Source organism: Salmo trutta, chromosome 40 (assembly GCF_901001165.1).
Source record: "Salmo trutta chromosome 40, fSalTru1.1, whole genome shotgun sequence".
In the NCBI taxonomy this organism is placed as follows: domain Eukaryota; kingdom Metazoa; phylum Chordata; class Actinopteri; order Salmoniformes; family Salmonidae; genus Salmo; species Salmo trutta.
The window spans coordinates 3,492,838-3,520,657 of NC_042996.1; the positions used below are offsets into that span (position 1 = coordinate 3,492,838).

The 27,820-nt window shown below is 47.3% G+C and overlaps 1 protein-coding gene across 6 annotated transcripts in view; it reads right to left on the minus strand.

The window, feature by feature from the left end:
• Nucleotides 1-27,820, minus strand: part of chchd3a (coiled-coil-helix-coiled-coil-helix domain containing 3a) — a 104,101-nt gene that overhangs the window by 37,335 nt on the left and 38,946 nt on the right. For 5 of the 6 annotated variants that reach the window (XM_029742561.1, XM_029742559.1, XM_029742558.1 and 2 more), the window contains 2 exons: nt 7,313-7,327; nt 6,520-6,603 (listed from right to left, as the gene is read on the minus strand). In XM_029742561.1, the coding sequence (XP_029598421.1) occupies nt 6,520-6,603; nt 7,313-7,327 (99 nt within the window). The remainder of the gene's footprint in view (nt 1-6,519; nt 6,604-7,312; nt 7,328-27,820) is intronic. The other variant, XM_029742556.1, reaches the window with a different exon arrangement.

Sequence of the window (27,820 nt, forward strand, 5' to 3'; positions counted from 1 at the left end):
TTGGGAGGTTTTCCAATGCCTCGCAAATATGGTCACCTATTGGGAGATGGGTAAAAAAATATATCTAATAATAATCAGACATTGAATATCCCTTTGAGCATGGTGAAGTTATTAATTACACTTTGAATGGTGTATCAATACACCCTTCCGGAAAGGAAGGAAACTACACAGGGATTTCACCACGAAGCCAATGGTGACTTTAAACCAGTTACAGAGTTTAATGACTGTGATAGGAGAAAACTGAGGATGGATCAACATTGTAGTTACTCCACAATACTAACCTAAATGACAGAGTGAGAAGAAGGAAGCCTGTACAGAATAAAACATATTCCAAAACATGCATCCTGTTCACAATAAGGCACTAAAGTAAAACTAAAGAAATGAACTTCATGTCCTGAATACAAAGCGTTATGTTTGGGGCAAATCCAACACATCACTGAGTACCACTCTTCATATTTTCAAGCATGGTGGTGACGGCATCATATTATGGGTATGCTTGTCATCGGCAAGGACTAGGGAGTTTCCCAACAGACACTGGGAGACAAATTCACCTTTCAGCAAGACAATAACCTAAAACACAAGGCCAAATATACACTAGAGTTGCTTACCAAGACGACATTGAATGTTCCTGAGTGGCCTAGTTACAGTTTTAGCTTAAATCAGCTTGAAAATCTATGGCAAGACTTGAAAATGGCTCAGCTGGTAGAGCATGGCATTTACAACGCCAGGTGTGGATTTGATTCCCACGGGGGACCAGTATGAAAAAGGAAGGAAATGTCTGCACACAATGTAAGTCACTCTGGGACAGACCGTCTGCTAAAGCGACTAAAATGTAAACAACCAACTTGACAGAGCTTGAAGAATTTTTTAAAAGAACAAATGTGAAAATATTGTACAATCAAGGTGTGCAAAGCTGTTAGACATACCCAGCAAGACTCACAGCTGTAATCACTGCCAAAGGTGATCATAGCATGTATTGATTCAGGGGGTTGAATACTTATCTATTTAAAAAAAAAGTTTTACCTTTATTTAACAAGGCAAGTCAGTTATGAACAAATTCTTATTTTCAATGACGGCCTAGGAACAGTGGGTTAAATGCCTTGTTCAAGGGCAAGACGATTTTTACCTTGTCAGCTCGGGCATTCGATCTTGCAACCTTTCGGATACTGGTCCAACGCTCTAACCACTAGGCTACCTGCTGCCCCAGGATAGCCTAGTGGTTAGAGCATTAAATAAAGATGGTGTTGAATTTTTCATAAATGTTTTACAAATGTTAGAATTATTCTTCCACTTCAACATTGCAGACTATTGTTTGTAGAATGTTGAAAAGAAAAAGCCAATTAAATCCCACTTTGTAACAACAAGACGTAGGAAAAGTCAAGGGGTGTGAATACTTTGAAGGCTCTGTATGTGACAGGTCCGTTAAATGGAAGCAAGCATTTGGGGCCGGTGACATTTATCATATCTATCATATTAATACTGTTCTATAAATGTATAGGACCGAAGCTCACTGGTGTTCAGCACATCCACTCCCCTGTCCCCTCTTCTCCCTCCAGCCCCCTTTCACTCTCTATCCATCCCTCCCTCTCTCCTCCCTCTCCCTTTCTCCTCCCTCCCCTCTCCCTACCTCTCTCCCCCTCCTTCTCCTCTCCCTGTCTCCCTCTCCTCATGATGTGTGAAAGTGATTTGTTGTCACAGTGTGGGGATATTGAGCTGGGACCATATAGCTGATGGATGGCCACCTGTTGGGTCAATAAGAGCTTACATTAGCAGTAGCACTAGTCTCAGATCAGTTCTATGATCACAGCTCCCACTGGATCCTACACATAGCAGCATGGCACCAACTGTTCTCCAGCCAGCTGTATTTCTCATGACTTTCATCAACTCATCTCTGCTCATGTCTTTGTGCCATCAGCATTGCAAACCTTTACTGTGTACTAGTTTTATAGTAATCCAACAACCAATCGAACCAACATTATTCCAATGTTTTCAATCAAACATTGTACCAGATAAGGATAGTCCAAAATGGCCTTGTGGCCTTAAAATAAAGCTAAAACCATTTCTTCTGTGGTCACTGTGAGAAAATGTCTTCCTCCCTAACAGCTTAATTATGTTTTCTCTTATTCCTGTACCATCACATGGATATGGGCCTATAGTATTTCTAACTGCTGGTTTATTATTCTGTTGCTATAGTATTTCTATCTAGTGGTTTATTATTCTGTTGCTATAGTATTTCTAACTGCTGGTTTATTATTCTGTTGCTATAGTATTTCTAACTGCTGGTTTATTATTTTGTTGCTATAGTATTTCTATCTAGTGGTTTATTATTCTGTTGCTATAGTATTTCTAACTGCTGGTTTATTATTTTGTTGCTATAGTATTTCTATCTAGTGGTTTATTATTCTGTTGCTATAGTATTTCTATCTAGTGGTTTATTATTCTGTTGCTATAGTATTTCTAACTGCTGGTTTATTATTTTGTTGCTATAGTATTTCTAACTGCTGGTTTATTATTCTGTTGCTATAGTATTTCTAACTGCTGGTTTATTATTTTGTTGCTATAGTATTTCTATCTAGTGGTTTATTATTCTGTTGCTATAGTATTTCTAACTGCTGGTTTATTATTTTGTTGCTATAGTATTTCTAACTGCTGGTTTATTATTCTGTTGCTATAGTATTTCTAACTGCTGGTTTATTATTTTGTTGCTATAGTATTTCTATCTAGTGGTTTATTATTCTGTTGCTATAGTATTTCTAACTGCTGGTTTATTATTTTGTTGCTATAGTATTTCTAACTGCTGGTTTATTATTCTGTTGCTATAGTATTTCTAACTGCTGGTTTATTATTTTGTTGCTATAGTATTTCTATCTAGTGGTTTATTATTCTGTTGCTATAGTATTTCTAACTGCTGGTTTATTATTTTGTTGCTATAGTATTTCTAACTGCTGGTTTATTATTCTGTTGCTATAGTATTTCTAACTGCTGGTTTATTATTTTGTTGCTATAGTATTTCTATCTAGTGGTTTATTATTCTGTTGCTATAGTATTTCTAACTGCTGGTTTATTATTTTGTTGCTATAGTATTTCTAACTGCTGGTTTATTATTCTGTTGCTATAGTATTTCTAACTGCTGGTTTATTATTTTGTTGCTATAGTATTTCTATCTAGTGGTTTATTATTCTGTTGCTATAGTATTTCTAACTGCTGGTTTATTATTTTGTTGCTATAGTATTTCTAACTGCTGGTTTATTATTTTGTTGCTATAGTATTTCTAACTACTGGTTTATTATTCTGTTGCTATAGTATTTCTATCTAGTGGGAGAGAGGTTACAGGTGAAAACAGTGTTGATATTGATCTGCTATTCTTTGTTAATGATTTATTGATGGCCAGACTTGTCAAGCATCATTAAATAAGACCTCTCCACTCTACTACTTCACAGAGACACTACCATACTCCAAGTAACTGTCAACTGTCCCAACTGTCCATAGGACCAGGACTTTTCATATGTACGTGAAGGGACCAGGAACAACACCTGGCATTTGGTAAACAAATAGTTTGACCACCACCTCCTTTAGGGTTGTCCTTGGGTGCTGTGAGGGTGTTGGTACATCCATTGTTGCGCTATTCTTACCCAGCTTGAAGAGATGTCTTATGCAGTAGAGTGAGCTTGTCGGTAGGCAGGCAAATCTTTTTGCAGACAAAGTGTTTGATCCCTGTTCCCACCACTACGATGCAGATTATGTGTGTGCGTGCATGTGTGGGCTTTCTTATTCATTAGAGTGCATATCTGACTTAAATCAGTATGACACTGTACATAAGGAGACAAACAGTTTGGACCCCTATACCCTTCATTACGACACTAACCCAACTGGGAACAGTGTGAAGACTAATTGTCAGATTATTTTAGGGGACAAACTTATACAAAGCAAAGTATCAGACCTCTCCTCCCTATCTAAAGGGGACAACACATTGGGAAACAGCTTGGGGGTGTCAGTTTAAGTGCACTAAACAAGGTATTTGACCCCTCGTACCCTCCCTAGGGGACATATCTGACTGAGAACAGCAGCATGGTCTGTCTGTACGGGCCAGATCTCACACTGTGTTTACGGTGGGTCTCTCTCTGTGTGTGTGTGTGTGTGTGTGTGTGTGTGTGTGTAAGAGAGAGATTTGACCTCTCATCTTTAGCTGGAGGGGGAGAAGAGAGCGCGAGAGATCACACTGGCAGCAGCATGAGGTTTTCACTTTGAGGACGGATACCAAGGCCAGTTGGACAGCAGTGGCAGAGAAAAAGGGAGAGAAAGTGTTGATGTTTCCCCTCATCTTTAGTCTGATAACACCGTAGGGGCTTATGGTGTAGAGCGAGAGGGGGGAGCGAGCGAGGAGGGAGGGAACGAGGACGCAGAGCTGCAGAGAAAACAGTTTCTCGATCAAATGTTCCCCTCAGGCAGCAGAGATGGTGTGAGGTGTGATGCAGACTCCGTATGGTGTAGTGGTGTTACAGTGTAATGCTGAGTGGTGTGAAACAAGCTGTTTTAAGTAGGGTGTATGCTGATGAGATATAATGTGCTGTCTAGAGCACTACTGGATAATGTGCTGTATAGAGCACTACTGGATAATGTGCTGTGTAGTGGGCTGTATAGAGCACTACTGGATAATGTGCTGTCTAGAGCACTACTGGATAATGTGCTGTGTAGTGGGCTGTATAGAGCACTACTTGATAATGTGCTGTGTAGTGGGCTGTATAGAGCACTACTTGATAATGTGCTGTGCAGAGCACTACTGGATAATGTGCTGTCCAGAGCACTACTGGATAATGTGCTGTGTAGTGGGCTGTATAGAGCACTACTTGATAATGTGCTGTGTAGTGGGCTGTATAGAGCACTACTGGATAATGTGCTGTGTAGTGGGCTGTACAGAGCACTACTGGATAATGTGCTGTGTAGTGGGCTGTACAGAGCACTACTGGATAATGTGCTGTCCAGAGCACTACTGGATAATGTGCTGTGTAGTGGGCTGTATAGAGCACTACTGGATAATGTGCCGTTTAGTGGGCTGTATAGAGCACTACTGGATAATGTGCTGTGTAGTGGGCTGTACAGAGCACTACTGGATAATGTGCTGTATAGAGCACTACTGGATAATGTGCTGTGTAGTGGGCTGTACAGAGCACAGAGCACAGTGGGCTGTATAGAGCACGACTGGATAATGTGCTGTCTAGAGCACTACTGGATAACATGCTGTGTAGTGGGCTGTACAGAGCACTACTTGATAATGTGCTGTGTAGTGGGCTGTCTAGAGCACTACTGGATAATGTGCTGTGTAGTGGGCTGCACAGAGCACTACTGGATAACGTGCTGTGTAGTGGGCTGCACAGAGCACTACTGGATAATGCGCTGTGTTGTGGGCTGTACAGAGCACTACTGGATAATGTGCTGTATAGAGCACTACTGGATAATGTGCTGTGTAGTGGGCTGTACAGAGCACTACTGGATAATGTGCTGTGTAGTGGGCTGTATAGAGCACTACTGGATAATGTGCTGTATAGTGGGCTGTACGGAGCACTACTGGATAATGTGCTGTGTAGTGGGCTGTACAGAGCACTACTGGATAATGTGCTGTGTAGTGGGCTGTACAGAGCACTACTGGATAATGTGCTGTGTTGTGGGCTGTACAGAGCACTACTGGATAATGTGCTGTGTAGTGGGCTGTATAGAGCACTACTGGATAATGTGCTGTGTAGTGGGCTGTACAGAGCACTACTGGATAATGTGCTGTGTAGTGGGCTGTATAGAGCACTACTGGATAATGTGCTGTATAGAGCACTACTGGATAATGTGCTGTGTAGTGGGCTGTACAGAGCACTACTGGATAATGTGCTGTGTAGTGGGCTGTATAGAGCACTACTGGATAATGTGCTGTGTAGTGGGCTGTACAGAGCACTACTGGATAATGTGCTGTGTAGTGGGCTGTACAGAGCACTACTGGATAATGTGCTGTCTAGAGCACTACTGGATAATGTGCTGTGTAGTGGGCTGTACAGAGCACTACTTGATAATGTGCTGTGTAGTGGGCTGTCTAGAGCACTACTGGATAATGTGCTGTATAGAGCACTACTGGATAATGTGCTGTGTAGTGGGCTGTACGGAGCACTACTGGATAATGTGCTGTGTAGTGGGCTGGTCGGAGCACTACTGGATAATGTGCTGTGTAGTGGGCTGTATAGAGCACTACTGGATAATGGCTGTGTAGTGGGCTGTATAGAGCACTACTGGATAATGGCTGTGTAGTGGGCTGTATAGAGCACTACTGGATAATGTGCTGTGTAGTGGGCTGTATAGAGCACTACTGGATAATGGCTGTGTAGTGGGCTGTATAGAGCACTACTGGATAATGGCTGTGTAGTGGGCTGTATAGAGCACTACTGGATAATGTGCTGTGTAGTGGGCTGTATAGAGCACTACTGGATAATGTGCTGTGTAGTGTACTAAGTAGTACGCTGGGTGATAGCGTTCCATTACCCTGTCCTCCAGCCTGGCAACCTGTTCCCTGTAGAAGGCATCCTGTTTCTTCAGTTCCTGGTCTCTGAGCTCCAGCTGCTTGGCCTACACACACAAAAGAGAGAGGAGAGGGGAGAGAAGAGAGATCAGAGGAGAGGGAGGCGAAAGAAGAGAGGAGAGAGAAAAGGGGAGAGAGAGAGGGGAGACATTACAAGAGCATTCAGTCAACCATAGACAAGGGACACACTCGGGATAACTCAGTCAACAGCAGTTACAGAACACAAAAAATGGACAACACACTTTACATTACCAGAGCCATGAGTGGATGTGGACGTGGGGTATTGGGGCATGGGTTATTGGGAAGTGATGGGGGATGCGGGAAGAGACAGCCCTCTCCCTCATTGCCTTCTGCTACTTTCAAGGATATCGGTGTGTGTGTGTGTGTGTGTGTGTGTGTGTGTGTGTGTGTGTGTGTGTGTGTGTGTGTGTGTGTGTGTGTGTGTAGCCACACTACAGTCTGACAGGGGAGATAGCATCAGACCAGGACAATGGAAGGCCTGCTCTCTTTATTTATGACCCTGTGATACCAGTACTGCTCTTTTCTACAGTGACCTTCAATAAACACCCATCTGATCTCCCCTATGATACCAGACTGTCAGCTCTGAGGAAATCAACCTCCCAGCCTACACAAGACCCTATACACTAAACTGCCAGAGGAATATGAGAGAGAGAGAGATGGGGTGCAAGAGAGAAAGAGATGGGGAGCGAGAGGGAAGGAGAGAAAGAGATGGGGAGCTCCGCGCTCCAGTCTTACCTTCCGTGTAATCTCCTGAAGACAGGAAGCATTTAAAGAGAACAAGAGGGAGAAAGAAAGGCAGAGAGCAGAGTGCTGATAAAACGTTGAACATCTCCAAAATGACATTTCAATTGGTTTAGTATTCAAAAGCTGGGAGTGACTGACCACCACAACGCTTTATGCTTGAGCAAACACAAACTCATGTTTACTCCCTCTCTCTCTATCTTTCACACATACAGATGTAGGATCTTAATTTGATCTATAGTCACAGCTAAAATAATCCAGCAGCAACATGATTTGAACGTTTAGTCCATAATGTTGCTTGATCGGTGGTTAGGCTATTAGCTGGACAAAAGTTGGCTACATAAAAAGTGCAATACTGTTAATATAACCGTGTGTTAGCGTGGGTTTTCAGTTAAAGCTGCAATAAGTAACTTTTCCTGTCTACACCAGGGGTATTCAACACTTACCCTACGAGGTTTGGAGCCTGCTGGTTTTCTATTCTATCTGGTCATTAATTTCACACTACTGGTGTCCCAGGTCTAAAATCAGTCCCTGATCAGAGGGAAACAATTAAAAAATGCAATGGAACGGACTTCCAGAGTTGAGTTTGAGAGCTCTATAGTATACTTGCTCGTTTTGTCACATAAACTGAACTTAGGCGTACTATGAGAATTATAGCAACCAGGAAATAGTGGAGCAATGTCTGCATAGAGCATCTTTAATTTATGGAAATCACAAAACTCATCTGCATTTCCTGCAAATTCTCAGCAACAAAAGAGTGATTCAATTAAGATCCTACATCTATATACGCATTCAAATCCACATTCAAAATAACACACACACACACACACACACACACATTCCTCCTTCACAATTCTCCACTGTAACCATCACCAGCCCTTAGGTCAAGTCAAAGCCAATATAACCACTGTACCTATTGAGTCCTGTTGTGAAGGTGAGAGCTACTATTCTACTGAGGGCCGTTGTGAAGGCGACAGCTACTATTCTACTGAGGGCCGTTGTGAAGGTGACAGGTACTATTCTACTGAGGGCCGTTGTGAAGGTGAGAGCTACTATTCTACTGAGTGCCGTTGTGAAGGTGACAGCTACTATTCTACTGAGGGCCGTTGTGAAGGTGACAGCTACTATTCTACTGAGGGCCGTTGTGAAGGAGACTGCTACTATTCTACTGAGGGCCGTTGTAAAGGCGACAGCTACTATTCTACTGAGGGCCGTTGTAAAGGGGACAGCTACTATTCTACTGAGGGCCGTTGTGAAGGTGACAGCTACTATTCTACTGAGGGCCGTTGTGAAGGTGACAGCTACTATTCTACTGAGGGCCGTTGTAAAGGTGACAGCTACTATTCTACTGAGGGCCGTTGTAAAGGTGACAGCTACTATTCTACTGAGGGCCGTTGTGAAGGTGACAGCTACTATTCTACTGAGGGCCGTTGTAAAGGTAACAGCTACTATTCTACTGAGGGCCGTTGTAAAGGGGACAGCTACTATTCTACTGAGGGCCGTTGTGAAGGTGACAGCTACTATTCTACTGAGGGCCGTTGTGAAGGTGACAGCTACTATTCTACTGAGGGCCGTTGTGAAGGTAACAGCTACTATTCTACTGAGGGCCGTTGTAAAGGTAACAGCTACTATTCTACTGAGGGCCGTTGTAAAGGGGACAGCTACTATTCTACTGAGGGCCGTTGTGAAGGTGACAGCTACTATTCTACTGAGGGCCGTTGTGAAGGTGACAGCTACTATTCTACTGAGGGCCGTTGTGAAGGCGACAGCTACTATTCTACTGAGGGCCGTTGTGAAGGCGACAGCTACTATTCTACTGAGGGCCGTTGTGAAGGCGACAGCTACTGAGGGCCGTTGTAAAGGTGACAGCTACTATTCTACTGAGGGCCGTTGTGAAGGTAACAGCTACTATTCTACTGAGGGCCGTTGTAAAGGTGACAGCTACTATTCTACTGAGGGCCGTTGTGAAGGTGACAGCTACTATTCTACTGAGGGCCGTTGTGAAGGCGACTGCTACTATTCTACTGAGGGCCGTTGTGAAGGTGACAGCTTCTATTCTACTGAGGGCCGTTGTAAAGGTGACAGCTACTATTCTACTGAGGGCCGTTGTGAAGCTCAGGGTCAGTCAGAATTCCACTGCATATAATAGTGAAGCCACAGTCTCAATAGCCTATAGGGGACCTATTCTGAATGACTAAAATACAGAGTGACTTTACTGACTGACTTTACTGACTGACGGACTTGACTGACAGACTAGCAGACGCGACTGACTAACTGACTTGAAAGACATACAGACTAACTGAACTAAATTGACTGACTGAGCTGTGCTATGCGTGACTGTTAGAAGACACGCGCCATGAAATCTAACAGTGTACTGGGCAGCCCAAACGGTGACCCTGTGTGCCAAAAAACTGTCTCCCTTCCACAGCTCAATCAAGCTTGAAACAGAACATCTCTGAGAGGGGCGGGTAGGACTTTGTATCACCATGATTACAGATGGAGAAAGACAAAAGAAACACACACGCCCAGACACAAACATGGCTCAGACACGTCAACACACACACACACTGATCCCAAACACACACACAGCACACACACCCGGCAGAGCAGCTGTACTCACAGAGGAGGTAGAGAGAAATGCGTAGTAAAAGGGAAACTAAAGGGACATTAAAAAAGGGAAGCAGCGACAGAAATGTGTCCAGGGACTTTGATTTTCTTCTCTGTGTGTCTGATTGTGTAGCAGGTGTTAAGAGTTTCTCTTTGGACTACAGTAGTTCATATGGCCTAATTCAGACAACACACACACACACTGCACGCTGTCAGGATTACTTCCCACTGATTAACCCCATTCAGTGGCCCTAAAGATAATCTAATCATACCAAAGCCCAAACAATGGGACAGACTTCCATGACCACCGATATACTTTTGTTCCCTAATAAAAAGGTTGTAGGGGGAGGGGGGGTGAAGTGGAGAAAAAAAGAAAATGGAAGCGAACTCGAAAAAGGGAAGAGAGAGGGAGAATGAAATGGGTGGATAAAAGGTGATTTATCACAGTGAGCCGTCAGGCTGGCCAACGCTTCTCTGACATGTGGCCCTCATAGTGAGCCGTCAGGCTGGCCAATGCTCCTGACATGTGGCCCTCATAGTGAGCCGTCAGGCTGGCCAACGCTCCTGACATGTGGCCCTCATAGTGAGCCGTCAGGCTGGCCAACGCTTCTCTGACATGTGGCCCTCATAGTGAGCCGTCAGGCTGGCCAATGCTCCTGACATGTGGCCCTCATAGTGAGCCGTCAGGCTGGCCAACGCTCCTGACATGTGGCCCTCATAGTGAGCCGTCAGGCTGGCCACCGCTTCTCTGACATGTGGCCCTCATAGTGAGCCGTCAGGCTGGCCAACGCTCCTGACATGTGGCCCTCATAGTGAGCCGTCAGGCTGGCCACCGCTCCTCTGACATGTGGCCCTCATAGTGAGCCGTCAGGCTGGCCACAGTTCCTCTGACACGTGGCCCTCATAGTGAGACGTCAGGCTGGCCACTGCTCCTGACATGTGGCCCTCATAGTGAGCCGTCAGGCTGGCCAACGCTCCTGACATGTGGCCCTCATAGTGAGCCGTCAGGCTGGCCACCGCTCCTCTGACATGTGGCCCTCATAGTGAGCCGTCAGGCTGGCCACCGCTCCTCTGACATGTGGCCCACATAGTGAGCCATCAGGCTGGCCACCGCTCCTCTGACATGTGGCCCACATAGTGAGCCATCAGGCTGGCCACAGTTCCTCTGACATGTGGCCCTCATAGTGAGCCGTCAGGCTGGCCACTGCTCCTCTGACATGTGGCCCTCATAGTGAGCCGTCAGGCTGGCCACAGTTCCTCTGACATGTGGCCCTCATAGTGAGCCGTCAGGCTGGCCACCGCTCCTCTGACATGTGGCCCTCATAGTGAGCCGTCAGGCTGGCCACAGTTCCTCTGACATGTGGCCCTCATAGTGAGCCGTCAGGCTGGCCACAGTTCCTCTGACATGTGGCCCTCGTGAGGAACAGAGAAAGGGGGGAAGTTGTGAGAACAAAGAGAGCAAGAGAGAGAGAAAGAAATAAAGAGAGAAAAGTAAAGACCAAGAGGCACTAAAAGAGACATATCCTCTCATGTTTGGGACCATGTCCAGGGCTGGTTTCCCAAAAGCATCGTAGCACTAAGATCATCTTAATTACAACTAAACTAAATGGACGAAAGGTGATCTTAGTGCTACGATGTGTTTGGGAAACCAGCCATGGACATTACACCAAAGGTACTGTAGTTACACAAACTTTTCTCATAACGTCTCCATACTGTCTGCATCTGGCTGACAGAGCAGGCCTTAAGAGACCCTATCGTCAGATTAAACACATCGTTTAGGGGGCTGAACGTCTCGCTGAATATCAATTAGCTGCTGGCGAATAAATAAGAGGCAGCCATGTTTTTTAATTAGCAGAGTGCTGCAGTTTGGCTGCTGTGTGAAGGGGGCAAAAATGCAAACAGTGTGTGTGTGTGTGTGTGTGTGTGTGTGTGTGTGTGTGTGTGTGTGTGTGTGTGTGTGTGTGGCACAGGCACAATGTGCTGTGTCAGGAGCCGACTTTCATTCCAACTCCCTCACTCTTTAAAGACTTCTAAAGGAAGGTAAAGAGTGGGAATAAAAATAACTGCCGCATTGAGAGAGCTTAGAGCGTTAGCGAACGTGATGATGGAGAACTGCATTACCTCATAAGCATGTACACACAATTTCTAGTCAGGATTCATACGCTCTCCCAACTTTTGCACACCCTGAAAGATAACTCACTCGGTTTAGTTACAATTACAGAACTAATTAACACATGGCTTTGATGACATCCTTGTATATGATGGCATTGCAAACAAAGCACACTAAATTGGAACCACTTCTTCCACAACCTTCTCTCAGTCTTTGACCACTGCTGAGCCTGTCTATGACTGGCCCCATCCCTCACTACTGAGCCTGTCTATGACTGGCTCCATCCCTCACTACTGAGCCTGTCTATGACTGGCTCCATCCCTCACTACTGAGCCTGTCTATGACTGGCCCCATCCCTCACTACATCATAATCAATGCTCTCTCACTCAGGCAGCCCATCTAAATGACCGGTACAACACACAGGTCAGAGTTGCACGGTGGGGCCCATACATCACGGAGCTGCTTGACAGGGCCCGGTGACAAACTAATTCTGATGCGGTACCCTGTCCGCTCCAGCAGGAAAAGGGTCAGGGGTCAGGCCAATGTGACCGCTGGCTGGTGTCAATTGGCTGAGGAACAGAGGTGGTGTGTGGGAAGTGAGAGATGGAGGGAGGAGAGGGACAGAGAGAGATTAAGGGAGAGAGAAAAAGAGGGTGTCCAGTGCAGGTCAATGAATATGGATGAACATGGTGGAAAGAGAGGTGAATTTGAGTTGTCAAATTTGGACGAGGTGAATATTTGAAGACTAGTCAATCAATAACAAACGAGCAGTGCCGGCAAACAACTTCACTACCACACACACACTTCATTCACCATGCACAGATATGCATATATACACACACACACACACACACACACACACACACACACACACACACTTCATTCACCATGCACAGATATGCATATACACACACACACACACACACACACACACACACACACTTCATTCACCATGCACAGATATGCATATATACACACACACACACACACACTTTCCCACACTCCATTCACTAGACATACACCCACCCACCCATACACACAAACCCCCTCCTAAACCCAATACACCACATCATCCACCACTATCTTTAATGGTATCATCCACAGATCAAATCAAAATGATGGCAGAGGATACGATGTCTCTCTTACTGGCAGCATTACAGCAACATATTACACTAAGAGTGGCTCTTAAACATCAGGAGAGAGCAGCCCTTCTGTTAGGAGTCCATTGGCTCTCCCCACTAAAGTCATTCCACCACCTTGCTAATTAGACTTAAGAGGCAGAGTTCTACAGAGGAGCGGTGAAGTTCATCACCAGCTATTACTCTCTCTAGGACAGGTTCTATAGGACACCTATAATGATGGCAGATATACGATGGCCGGTAATCAACGGAAACTCCCTTTGCCCCTCACCCCACACACACAAAGGAGAGTTACATTTAATTCATTCAACTTTCCCGACATATGCAAGCACGCCACGGATGCTGCACGCACACACACTTGAACGTCATCGAGGTGTGGCTGAAACCCACAGGCCTAAGTGTCTGTCCCACCGTGTGTGTGTCTGGAGCAGTGAGTAATGGATAAGGATGCCTCTGGAGGTCAAAGGGCAGACCTGGGCAGGACAGAGGGCGTTTGTGCTTTTGTGTGTGTGCTTGTTTAAGGACAGTGAATAAAAATGAACAGTCACTAGCTCAATGGCAGTGAGTAGAGCTCACATTAGGCCTGGTCTACAGCAGCTGTCCTTAAATCACTGACGGGGGCTGATAGAGAGATGTTACACCCCGCCCCTGCTCCCTGGTCTCTCACCTACACCCTGCTGCCCCTAGTGTCTCACTATGTGACATTAAGATCAATACAGACCACAGGAGGTTGCGGAGGGGAAAACGGATCATAATAAAAGATAGCAATGGAGCAAATGGAATGTGTTTGATATACAGTAACAGTCAAAAGTTTGGACACACTTACTCTTTCAACGTTTTTTTTTAAACTATTTTCTACATTGGAGAATATTAGTTAAGACAAAGCTGTCAAGGCAAAGGGTGGCTACTTTGAAGTAGTAAAATATATTTGGATTTGTTTAACACTTTTTTTGGTTACTACATGATTCTAAGTGTTATTTGATAGTGTTGATGTCTTCACTATTATTCTACAATGCAGAAAATAGTAAAAATAAAGACATTTTTAAAAGAGAAATATGTACCTTGGTATTGACAGAGGACTACTTTAGGGTGCTTTTCAGCAAGATGCCGTGTTCCTAATGAACACCATAACTAAAACATTCCACTAAAACGTCTAGGCTAGTTAGGAACATAACTCAATTCATTTCCATCCATTTGGAATCATTTAAGGAATATCACTGAACTGCTCATGCTTGGTAAAATGATCAATATTACATTGATTCATTAGCTGATCAGCCGCTCGTGTTGTAAACCCACTGATTGATAATCCTGACTGATTGATAATCCTGCGTTTGAGTTGCCTTCATCTCGGCTCCCCTGGGGCTTGTGAAATGTTGGGGGGGGGACTTCAGGAGGATCCCACCCATCTGTCACTTTCAGCAGGCGCTAGTGTCTGAGGAGGCCCTGGTTGTTCATTACCTCCATGGTCCTGAAGTGTGGACAACAACCACACACAGACCAAACTAGGGCCAGGGCTACATGGAGCCATCCACAACAACGGGGAGAAAAAGACACTAGGGATACAGAGTGGTGGGGAGGCAGAAAACTCCCCGGTTGCGTCTCAAATGGCAGCTCATCCATGAAAAAGTACACTACTTTGGACCTGAGCCCTAGTGCAAAATGTAGGGAATAGGGTGCCATTTGGGACGCAGACCTTGACCTGAGTGTAGAGGACACACTGTGTGACGTGAAGGAACAGGCTTACTGCCTTCAGAGGAGAGATTCCCCAGGGGGACTGGGAACAACAGAAGGAAAGAGGGGGAAAACAATCCGGAGAGGGTCAAAGTGATGCAGTGAGGGAAGACAATGGAAGGGGTTGACAGAGAAAGAAAGAGAGAAAGACATAAGCAAATGCCAAAAGAGATGGATGCCCTCAGGATGTGCTGGTGACATTGGCCTTGTCTTCGGACGGTAAGTTGGTGGTTGGAGACATCCCTCGAGTGGTGTGGGGGCTGTGCTTTGGCAAAGTGGGTGGGGTTATATCCTGCCTGTTTGGCCCTGTCCGGGGGTATCATCGGATGGGGCCACAGTGTCTTCTGATCCCTCCTGTCTCAGCCTCCAGTATTTATGCTGCAGTAGTTTATGTGCCGGGGGGCTAGGGTCAGTCTGTTTCATCTGGAGTATTCTCTTGTCTTATCCGGTGTCCTGTGTGAATTTAAATATGCTCTCTCTAATTCTCTCCTTCTCTCTTTCTTTCTTTCTCTCGGAGGACCTGAGCCCTAGGACCATGCCTCGGGACTACCTGGCATGATGACTCCTTGCTGTCCCCAGTCCACCTGGCCATGCTGCTGCTCCGGTTTCAACTGTTCTGCCTGCGGCTACGGAACCCTGACCTGTTCACCGGACGTGCTTGTTGCACCCTCGACAACTACAATGATTATTATTATTTGACCATGCTGGTCCTTTATGAACATTTTAACATCTTGACCATGTTCTGTTATAATATCCACCCGGCACAGCCAGAAGAGGACTGGCCACCCCTCATAGCCTGGTTCCTCTCTAGGTTTCTTCCTAGGTTTTTGGCCTTTCTAGGGAGTTTTTCCTTGGGAGTTTTTCCTAGCCACCGTGCCTCTTTCACATGCATTGCTTGCTGTTTGGGGTTTTAGGCTGGGTTTCTGTACAGCACTTTGAGATTTCAGCTGATATACGAAGGGCTATATAAATAAATTTGATTTGATTTGATTTGATTGGGACCTCACGCTGGTGCTGCCGACGCAGCGGCTGGCCGGCTGCTACAATAGACCTCGCTGGCTGGCCGGCTGTTACAATAGACCTCCGCTGGCTGGCCGACTGCTACAATAGACCTCCGCTGGCTGGCCGACCGCTACAATAGACCTCCGCTGGCTGGCCGACCGCTACAATAGACCTCCGCTGGCTGGCCGACCGCTACAATAGACCTCCGCTGGCTGGCCGACCGCTACAATAGACCTCCGCTGGCTGGCCGACCGCTACAATAGACCTCCGCTGGCTGGCCGACCGCTACAATAGACCTCCGCTGGCTGGCCGACCGCTACAATAGACCTCCGCTGGCTGGCCGACCGCTACAATAGACCTCCGCTGGCTGGCCGACCGCTACAATAGACCTCCGCTGGCTGGCCGACCGCTACAATAGACCTCCGCTGGCTGGCCGACCGCTACAATAGACCTCCGCTGGCTGGCCGACCGCTACAATAGACCTCCGCTGGCTGGCCGACCGCTACAATAGACCTCCGCTGGCTGGCCGACCGCTACAATAGACCTCCGCTGGCTGGCCGACCGCTACAATAGACCTCCGCTGGCTGGCCGACCGCTACAATAGACCTCCGCTGGCTGGCCGACCGCTACAATAGACCTCCGCTGGCTGGCCGACCGCTACAATAGACCTCCGCTGGCTGGCCGACCGCTACAATAGACCTCCGCTGGCTGGCCGACCGCTACAATAGACCTCCGCTGGCTGACTGACCGCTTCAATAGACCTCCGCTGGCTGACTGACCGCTACAATAGACCTCCGCTGGCTGCCCGGCCGCTTCAATAGACCTCCGCTGGCTGACTGACCGCTACGATAGACCTCCGCTGGCTGACTGACCGCTACGATAGACCTCCGCTGGCTGACTGACCGCTACGATAGACCTCCGCTGGCTGACTGACTGCTACGATAGATCTCCGCTGGCTGACCGCTACAATAGACCTCCGCTGGCTGCCCGGCCGCTTCAATAGACCTCCGCTGGCTGACCGCTAGAATAGACCTCCGCTGGCTGACTGACCGCTACAATAGACCTCCGCTGGCTGACCGACCGCTACAATAGACCTCCGCTGGCTGGCCGACCGCTACAATAGACCTCCGCTGGCTGGCCGACCGCTACAATAGACCTCCGCTGGCTGGCCGACCGCTACAATAGACCTCCGCTGGCTGGCCGACCGCTACAATAGACCTCCGCTGGCTGGCCGACTGCTACAATAGACCTCCGCTGGCTGACTGACCGCTACAATAGACCTCCGCTGGCTGACTGACCGCTACAATAGACCTCGCTGGCTGACTGACCGCTACAATAGACCTCCGCTGGCTGACTGACCGCTACAATAGACCTCCGCTGGCTGACTGACCGCTACAATAGACCTCCGCTGGCTGCCCGGCCGCTTCAATAGACCTCCGCTGGCTGACTGACCGCTACAATAGACCTCCGCTGGCTGACTGACCGCTACAATAGACCTCCGCTGGCTGACTGACTGCTACGATAGACCTCCGCTGGCTGACTGACCGCTACAATAGACCTCCGCTGGCTGCCCGGCCGCTTCAATAGACCTCCGCTGGCTGACCGCTAGAATAGACCTCCGCTGGCTGGCCGACCGCTACAATAGACCTCCGCTGGCTGGCCGACCGCTACAATAGACCTCCGCTGGCTGGCCGACCGCTACAATAGACCTCCGTTGGCTGGCCAGCTGCTACAATAGACCTCCGCTGGCTGGCCAGCTGCTACAATAGACCTCCGCTGGCTGGCCGACCGCTACAATAGACCTCCGCTGGCTGGCCGACCGCTACAATAGACCTCCGCTGGCTGACTGACCGCTTCAATAGACCTCCGCTGGCTGACTGACCGCTACAATAGACCTCCGCTGGCTGCCCGGCCGCTTCAATAGACCTCCGCTGGCTGACTGACCGCTACGATAGACCTCCGCTGGCTGACTGACCGCTACGATAGACCTCCGCTGGCTGACTGACCGCTACGATAGACCTCCGCTGGCTGACCGCTACAATAGACCTCCGCTGGCTGCCCGGCCGCTTCAATAGACCTCCGCTGGCTGACCGCTAGAATAGACCTCCGCTGGCTGACTGACCGCTACAATAGACCTCCGCTGGCTGACCGACCGCTACAATAGACCTCCGCTGGCTGGCCGACCGCTACAATAGACCTCCGCTGGCTGGCCGACCGCTACAATAGACCTCCGCTGGCTGGCCGACCGCTACAATAGACCTCCGCTGGCTGACTGACCGCTACAATAGACCTCCGCTGGCTGGCCGACCGCTACAATAGACCTCCGCTGGCTGGCCGACCGCTACAATAGACCTCCGCTGGCTGGCCGACTGCTACAATAGACCTCCGCTGGCTGACTGACCGCTACAATAGACCTCCGCTGGCTGACTGACCGCTACAATAGACCTCCGCTGGCTGACTGACCGCTACAATAGACCTCCGCTGGCTGACTGACCGCTACAATAGACCTCGCTGGCTGACTGACCGCTACAATAGACCTCCGCTGGCTGACTGACCGCTACAATAGACCTCCGCTGGCTGACTGACCGCTACAATAGACCTCCGCTGGCTGCCCGGCCGCTTCAATAGACCTCCGCTGGCTGACTGACCGCTACAATAGACCTCCGCTGGCTGACTGGCCGCTACAATAGACCTCCGCTGGCTGACTGACTGCTACGATAGACCTCCGCTGGCTGACTGACCGCTACAATAGACCTCCGCTGGCTGCCCGGCCGCTTCAATAGACCTCCGCTGGCTGACTGACCGCTACAATAGACCTCCGCTGGCTGACCGACCGCTACAATAGACCTCCGCTGGCTGGCCGACCGCTACAATAGACCTCCGCTGGCTGGCCGACCGCTACAATAGACCTCCGCTGGCTGGCCGACCGCTACAATAGACCTCCGCTGGCTGGCCGACCGCTACAATAGACCTCCGCTGGCTGGCCGACCGCTACAATAGACCTCCGCTGGCTGGCCGACCGCTACAATAGACCTCCGCTGGCTGACTGACCGCTTCAATAGACCTCCGCTGGCTGACTGACCGCTACAATAGACCTCCGCTGGCTGACTGACCGCTACAATAGACCTCCGCTGGCTGACTGACCGCTACAATAGACCTCCGCTGGCTGACCGACCGCTACAATAGACCTCCGCTGGCTGGCCGACCGCTACAATAGACCTCCGCTGGCTGGCCGACCGCTACAATAGACCTCCGCTGGCTGACCGCTAGAATAGACCTCCGCTGGCTGACCGCTAGAATAGACCTCCGCTGGCTGACTGACCGCTACAATAGACCTCCGCTGGCTGACTGACCACTACAATAGACCTCCGCTGGCTGACTGACCGCTACAATAGACCTCCGCTGGCTGACTGACCGCTACAATAGACCTCCGCTGGCTGACTGACCTGCTAAAATAGACCTCCACTTTATTATTACTCGCTTGCTGTGTGTTCATCCACGTTACTTATTCATCTCTGGTTTCCCTCTCTTCTACATCAGTCCATTCTTCTCCCATCCATCACTCAATACCTCAGCACTTCCTCACCCTCTCCATATGGTTCCAATACCTCTGGTATACACCCTGCAACCTCCACATAACTCTCTCCCTCTCTCCCCTTAAAAAGATCTAGTGTCATTAGCTAGGCCAACTGTTCACTTCCAAACAGACTCATTAATATGATTTATCCTGCAGTTAAACCATGAGGGAGAAGTGAGAAGGAAAAAACAAGCTAACAAACAAGCCCGGAGAGTGCGGAGCGAACGCTGGTCGCCTGGGTGTACGAGGGAGTTCACTGCGCAACACACACACACACACACACACACACACTTAACACTAACAGAACAGTGACCCATCTGGCCCACTAGACTTCTCACTCCTGCTCGCTTCCCTAACTTTCGGACACTCAATAGCTAGACAATTAAGGAGCGGCGGGCAATGTCTCATGGGGCTTGCAGCAATTATCAGAGCAGTTTAATAACCACGCTGTTACTCTGTGCCATTACTCTGCCAAGAGAATTCTACATTCTTCTAATGTAAAAAAAAAGACAACGTATAACAAAACAAAAAGGTGAGGAAAAATATTCATACACCATCTGTTTCTAGATCCCTCTTGAGCAAGGCTGATTCTGATTCCATCCCAGCTTCAGAAACTTTTACAATAACTAGCGTTTCGAAAATACTTCAACATCACCCGCACCGCAGCCGCCCGTTGCTTCCGAGGCTGTAAATTGACTTTACAAGCTCTCTGTCAGAAAGCAGCTTTCCTGACACCTGCATTCATCCATCAATCCAAGCCAGCCATAGATCAGCTGCCCGCTTCTGGCAGCCAGCCATGCCAATTAGCTGCTGGGGTGAGGCAGCCGCGCCCACCACAGCCCGTGCCAGCCACAGGTCCTGCCAATTAGGTCTGACCTCTGTCTGACCAAATACTGGCGCTGACACATTGGCACCGCGTGTGGGCATCACAGGCTGGATGTCTGGATGGACCAGGGGAGAGTGGGCAGTAAGTAATGGCTAGTTATCAGGCACTCCCAGAAAGAGAATGTGGCGCACACACACACACACACACACACACACACACACACACACACACACACACACACACACACACACACACACACACACACACACGGGATTCATATCCTTTGATTGGATGTCAGCTGCCTAATAGCGCTGACACACACTTTCGGACTCCAACACATAAAGCCCTTGTGAGTCCCCCAGATAAAGAGAGGCAGGTTAGCAGAAAGAGCAACACCTCCAGTGGCAGGGGAATGAGACAAACTGACTGACCGCTAAGCCAAGGACACACTGCTAACATGACTGACCACTAAAACCAAGGACACACTGCTAACATGACTGACCGCTAAAACCAAGGACACACTGTTAACATGACTGACCGCTAAAACCAAGGACACACTGTTAACATGACTGACCGCTAAAACCAAGGACACACTGCTAACATGACTGACCGCTAAAACCAAGGACACACTGTTAACATGACTGACCGCTAAAACCAAGGACACACTGTTAACATGACTGACCGCTAAAACCAAGGACACACTGTTAACATGACTGACTAATCCTAACTCCAGATGTTACATATGCTCCACCATAGCTCACAAGGTTAAGGAATATACAGTTGAAGAGGTTTCTGAAAGAAACATATATTCTCATCTGGGAACACAGAACTAACTCTAGCATAGAACCAAATCTAGCATATCCCTTTCCATTTATTGTGACAGTCTGTCAGTCACAAGACAGACTACATACTATTGGATGCAAGCCGAGCAGATTTGCCTCTCGTATTAAACCATGTAGTAGTAGTCTTCTTCCCCTGCTTATCTGACTCCAAACTAAAGACATGGAGCTGGTATCTTCCCCTGTTTACCTGAGTCCAAACTAAAGACATGGAGCTGGTATCTTCCCATGTTTACCTGACTCTAAACTAAAGACATGGAGCTGGTATCTTCCCATGTTTACCTGACTCTAAACTAAAGACATGGAGGTGGATTCTTCCCCTGTTTACCTGACTCCAAACTAAAGACATGGAGGTGGATTCTTCCCATGTTTACCTGACTCTAAACTAAAGACATGGAGGTGGATTCTTCCCCTGTTTACCTGACTCTAAACTAAAGACATGGAGGTGGATTCTTCCCCTGTTTACCTGACTCCAAACTAAAGACATGGAGGTGGATTCTTCCCCTGTTTACCTGACTCTAAACTAAAGACATGGAGGTGGATTCTTCCCCTGTTTACCTGACTCTAAACTAAAGACATGGAGGTGGATTCTTCCCCTGTTTACCTGACTCTAAACTAAAGACATGGAGGTGGATTCTTCCCCTGTTTACCTGACTCCAAACTAAAGACATGGAGGTGGATTCTTCCCCTGTTTACCTGACTCCAAACTAAAGACATGGAGGTGGATTCTTCCCCTGTTTACCTGACTCTAAACTAAAGACATGGAGGTGGATTCTTCCCCTGTTTACCTGACTCTAAACTAAAGACATGGAGGTGGATTCTTCCCCTGTTTACCTGACTCCAAACTAAAGACATGGAGGTGGATTCTTCCCATGTTTACCTGACTCCAAACTAAAGACATGGAGGTGGATTCTTCCCATGTTTACCTGACTCTAAACTGAAGACATGGAGGTGGATTCTTCCCCTGTTTACCTGACTCTAAACTAAAAGACATGGAGGTGGATTCTTCCCCTGTTTACCTGACTCTAAACTAAAGACATGGAGGTGGATTCTTCCCCTGTTTACCTGACTCCAAACTAAAGACATGGAGGTGGATTCTTCCCATGTTTACCTGACTCTAAACTGAAGACATGGAGGTGGATTCTTCCCCTGTTTACCTGACTCTAAACTAAAAGACATGGAGGTGGATTCTTCCCCTGTTTACCTGACTCTAAACTAAAGACATGGAGGTGGATTCTTCCCCTGTTTACCTGACTCCAAACTAAAGACATGGAGGTGGATTCTTCCCCTGTTTACCTGACTCTAAACTAAAGACATGGAGGTGGATTCTTCCCCTGTTTATCTGACTCTAAACTAAAGACATGGAGGTGGATTCGCTCCATGGATTTCTCTTGCTCCCTGGTGGAATCTTTTTTTTTTAAATGGAAAAAAAGGGAACGCTGTTTTTCAAATGCCACCTACAAGTCCAATCAATTCAAAACCCAGCAAGTCTCCTCTAATACCTGGGAAATTAAATTGTGGTCCATTATCAGCAGGGCCCAGTAGGCTGTATGTAAAACGCAACAGCATTTGAAGTACATGTTTGTGCAAATGGGACATTTGCTGGAGACGGCACTTTTTCTAAGGAAGAGAGGGAAGGAGAGAAAGAGAGAAGAGTGGGAGGGTTGTTTAAGCTTAACGGAAGTCATTTTCAGGCCAGCCGAGCATCAAATGAAGCCAGTTTAACTGGAGCATAGGTAGATTTTACGCTGGCAGGGAGAGAAGATGGGCTTGAGGGAGACAGCGGGAGAGCAGTCGTCACGGGTTACATTAAACCCCACTGTTAGCTAGAAAGAAAGGACTTCATGCCAACTCACATTAAAGCCTGGTTATATTGATAGGGCAGACAAACAAAGACAGAGATATAACCTGGCTACCGCTTCAGACTGCCATTATATCATCAGACTGCCATTATCAAGATAATAAGATACTGATAACTATGACAACAGTAATCGTGGTCCATTCAGTTATAGTGGGAGGATAAATAACAGGAGTGTATAATTGGATGCAACATATGAGATGGGATAACAATCCACAGGCTTGGTGGTCCATTCTATATTTCTGTTCAGAGGAGCCTTCAAATAACTGTCTAGAAATCAACCAGCGTTTGTTCTTCACGTCACATAAAAGCAATGTGACTGGTACCGGCATTATGAAAAAAGCAAACACCTGCTGCTATTCCACCGACTTCTTAACGGAAGTGAAGAAAGGGCGGCCATTTTACACTTTCTTAAGCGTATATTTTAAAAGGAGGGCTTCTGTGAGGGGGACTCTTTGACAAATCACAAATCCGCCACTGTGGACCGTGGAGCTCAAGATGGATGACTCTGGGTTTGATTGAAATGTCTGCCTCAGGGTTGAGCCTGTGACTGGACTGGAATGGTGTGGTTCATGATTGATTGGCTGTTCTGAGAGTTTTTGACTCCGGAGGGCAAGAATCGTTGAAAAGCACAAAGGGATGGCGAAGTCTATGATTTCATTGAAGAGCAGACACACGGACGGACATGCAGACTGTGAACCCGTTTTGTCTGGTGGCGTATGTCATACGTCAATGTCCTTTTCTCTTCCTCATTGGTTACCATTCACAGCATGATTAGACTACACTGAAGTGGATTAGCCTAATATTTATACTGCTACTGGTCAGGAAGTACTGTGCTGGTTTGCTTAAAGCTTACACAGGCATTACACATATTCAAATCAGCGAGATTAATAATGATGTGTTTTTTGTGTGGAACTTAACTCATCATTCCTTCAGGACTGAGATACTAACCAGCAAATGGCTGCAACATACTCCACTTGAATAACATACTGTTTACTCATCAACAACAACAAAACGGGACTGTTTGACGTGCTTTTGTTATGAAGTATTCATTTCTACGAGAGAAAGAAATCCCATCAAAAAACGCACGTCCTTTCAACCACTCCATTGCGTCCGGTTATAAAAGACTGTACTACAGTTTAAGTGTTTTTTCTATATTGAAACCCCTTCTATCCATGTTGCCTCCAACCTTAACACACACATCCGCCTGAGTGGCAGAACACATGTGAGCCTTCACACAGTGTCATGTTCCCCAGCTATAGGACTGGTACATACGGCTGCTGCCTGCTGAGAGAACAACAAACAATGCCTGGCGCTTCCTAGTTTAAATTACCGTGGCGGCAGTACACCTTAGGGCAGGGGTGTCAAACTCCTTCCATGGGGGAGTATCTGCTGCTTTAAGTTTTTTCCCTTTAAATTTGTGTCCAATTAAAGACCTAGACAACCAGGCGAGAGGGCTTCCTAACTAATCAGTGACCTTAACAGATCAATCAAAGACAAGAGAGGAGTAAAAACCTGCAGACACTCGGCTCTCCGTGGAATGACTTTGACACCTGTTCCTTAGGGGAATACAGTTACACAAGGGAAGCAGAGAGACGTGGGAAGTCATGGGGAAACGTCTTATTAACGTCGTAGGAGGAATGGGTTTTATTAACGTCGTAGGAGCAGGGGGAATGGGTTTTATTAACGTCGTAGGAGGAATGGGTTTTATTAACGTCGTAGGAGGAATGGGTTTTATTAACGTCGTAGGAGGAATGGGTTTTATTAACGTCGTAGGAGCAGGGGGAATGGGTTTTATTAACGTCGTAGGAGGAATGGGTTTTATTAACGTCGTAGGAGCAGGGGGAATGGGTTTTATTAACGTCGTAGGAGCAGGAGGAACGGGTTTTATTAATGTCGTAGGAGGAATGGGTTTTATTAACGTCGTAGGAGGAATGGGTTTTATTAACGTCGTAGGAGGAATGGGTTTTATTAACATCGTAGGAGCAGGGGGAATGGGTTTTATTAACGTCGTAGGAGGAATGGGTTTTATTAACGTCGTAGGAGGAATGGGTTTTATTAACATCGTAGGAGCAGGGGGAATGGGTTTTATTAACGTCGTAGGAGGAATGGGTTTTATTAACGTCGTAGGAGCAGGGGGAATGGGTTTTATTAACGTCGTAGGAGGAATGGGTTTTATTAACGTCGTAGGAGCAGGGGGAATGGGTTTTATTACCGTCGTAGGAGCAGGGGGAATGGGTTTTATTACCGTCGTAGGAGCAGGGGGAATGGGTTTTATTAACGTCGTAGGAGGAATGGGTTTTATTAACGTCGTAGGAGCAGGGGGAACGGGTTTTATTAACGTCGTAGGAGCAGGGGGAATGGGTTTTATTAATGTCGTAGGAGCAGGGGGAATGGGTTTTATTAACGTCGTAGGAGCAGGGGGAATGGGTTTTATTAACGTCGTAGGAGGAATGGGTTTTATTAACGTCGTAGGAGCAGGGGGAATGGGTTTTATTAACGTCGTAGGAGCAGGGGGAACGGGTTTTATTAACGTCGTAGGAGCAGGGGGAATGGGTTTTATTAACGTCGTAGGAGGAATGGGTTTTATTAACGTCGTAGGAGCAGGGGGAATGGGTTTTATTAACGTCGTAGGAGGAATGGGTTTTATTAACGTCGTAGGAGCAGGAGGAATGGGTTTTATTAACGTCGTAGGAGCAGGAGGAATGGGTTTTATTAACGTCGTAGGAGCAGGGGGAATGGGTTTTATTAACGTCGTAGGAGCAGGGGGAATGGGTTTTATTAACGTCGTAGGAGGAATGGGTTTTATTAACGTCGTAGGAGCAGGGGGAATGGGTTTTATTAACGTCGTAGGAGCAGGGGGAACGGGTTTTATTAACGTCGTAGTAGCAGGGGGAATGGGTTTTATTAACGTCGTAGGAGCAGGGGGAACGGGTTTTATTAACGTCGTAGGAGCAGGAGGAACGGGTTTTATTAACGTCGTAGGAGCAGGGGGAACGGGTTTTATTAACGTCGTAGGAGCAGGGGGAATGGGTTTTATTAACGTCGTAGGAGCAGGGGGAACGGGTTTTATTAACGTCGTAGGAGCAGGAGGAACGGGTTTTATTAACGTCGTAGGAGCAGGGGGAATGGGTTTTATTAACGTCGTAGTAGCAGGGGGAATGGGTTTTATTAACGTCGTAGGAGCAGGAGGAATGGGTTTTATTAACGTCGTAGGAGGAATGGGTTTTATTAACGTCGTAGGGGGAACGGGTTTTATTAACGTCGTAGGAGCAGGGGGAACGGGTTTTATTAACGTCGTAGGAGGAATGGGTTTTATTAACGTCGTAGGAGGAATGGGTTTTATTAACGTCGTAGGAGGAATGGGTTTTATTAACGTCGTAGGAGGAATGGGTTTTATTAACGTCGTAGGAGCAGGGGGAATGGGTTTTATTAACGTCGTAGGAGGAATGGGTTTTATTAACGTCGTAGGAGGAATGGGTTTTATTAACGTCGTAGGAGCAGGGGGAATGGGTTTTATTAACGTCGTAGGAGCAGGGGGAATGGGTTTTATTAACGTCGTAGGAGGAATGGGTTTTATTAACGTCGTAGGAGGAATGGGTTTTATTAACGTCGTAGGAGCAGGGGGAACGGGTTTTATTAACGTCGTAGGAGCAGGGGGAATGGGTTTTATTAACGTCGTAGGAGCAGGAGGAACGGGTTTTATTAACGTCGTAGGAGCAGGGGGAATGGGTTTTATTAACGTCGTAGGAGCAGGGGGAATGGGTTTTATTAACGTCGTAGGAGCAGGGGGAATGGGTTTTATTAACGTCGTAGGAGCAGGGGGAATGGGTTTTATTAACGTCGTAGGAGCAGGGGGAATGGGTTTTATTAACGTCGCAGGAGCAGGGGGAATGGGTTTTATTAACGTCGTAGGAGCAGGGGGAATGGGTTTTATTAACGTCGTAGGAGCAGGGGGAATGGGTTTTATTAACGTCGTAGGAGCAGGGGGAATGGGTTTTATTAACGTCGTAGGAGGAATGGGTTTTATTAACGTCGTAGGAGCAGGGGGAACGGGTTTCATTAACGTCGTAGGAGGAATGGGTCTTATTAACGTCGTAGGAGCAGGGGGAATGGGTTTTATTAATGTCGTAGGAGCAGGAGGAATGGGTTTTATTAACGTCGTAGTAGCAGGGGGAATGGGTTTTATTAACGTCGTAGGAGCAGGGGGAATGGGTTTTATTAACGTCGTAGGAGCAGGGGGAATGGGTTTTATTAACGTCGTAGTAGCAGGGGGAATGGGTTTTATTAACGTCGTAGGAGCAGGGGGAATGGGTTTTATTACCGTCGTAGGAGCAGGGGGAATGGGTTTTATTAACGTCGTAGGAGCAGGGGGAATGGGTTTTATTAACGTCGTAGGAGGAATGGGTTTTATTAACGTCGTAGGAGCAGGGGGAATGGGTTTTATTAACGTCGTAGGAGCAGGGGGAATGGGTTTTATTAACGTCGTAGGAGCAGGAGGAATGGGTTTTATTAACGTCGTAGGAGGAATGGGTTTTATTAACGTCGTAGGAGCAGGAGGAACGGGTTTTATTAACGTCGTAGGAGCAGGAGGAATGGGTTTTATTAACGTCGTAGGAGCAGGGGGAACGGGTTTTATTACCGTCGTAGGAGCAGGGGGAATGGGTTTTATTAACGTCGTAGGAGCAGGGGGAACGGGTTTTATTACCGTCGTAGGAGCAGGGGGAATGGGTTTTATTAACGTCGTAGGAGCAGGGGGAACGGGTTTTATTAACGTCGCAGGGGGAACGGGTTTTATTAACGTCGTCGTAGA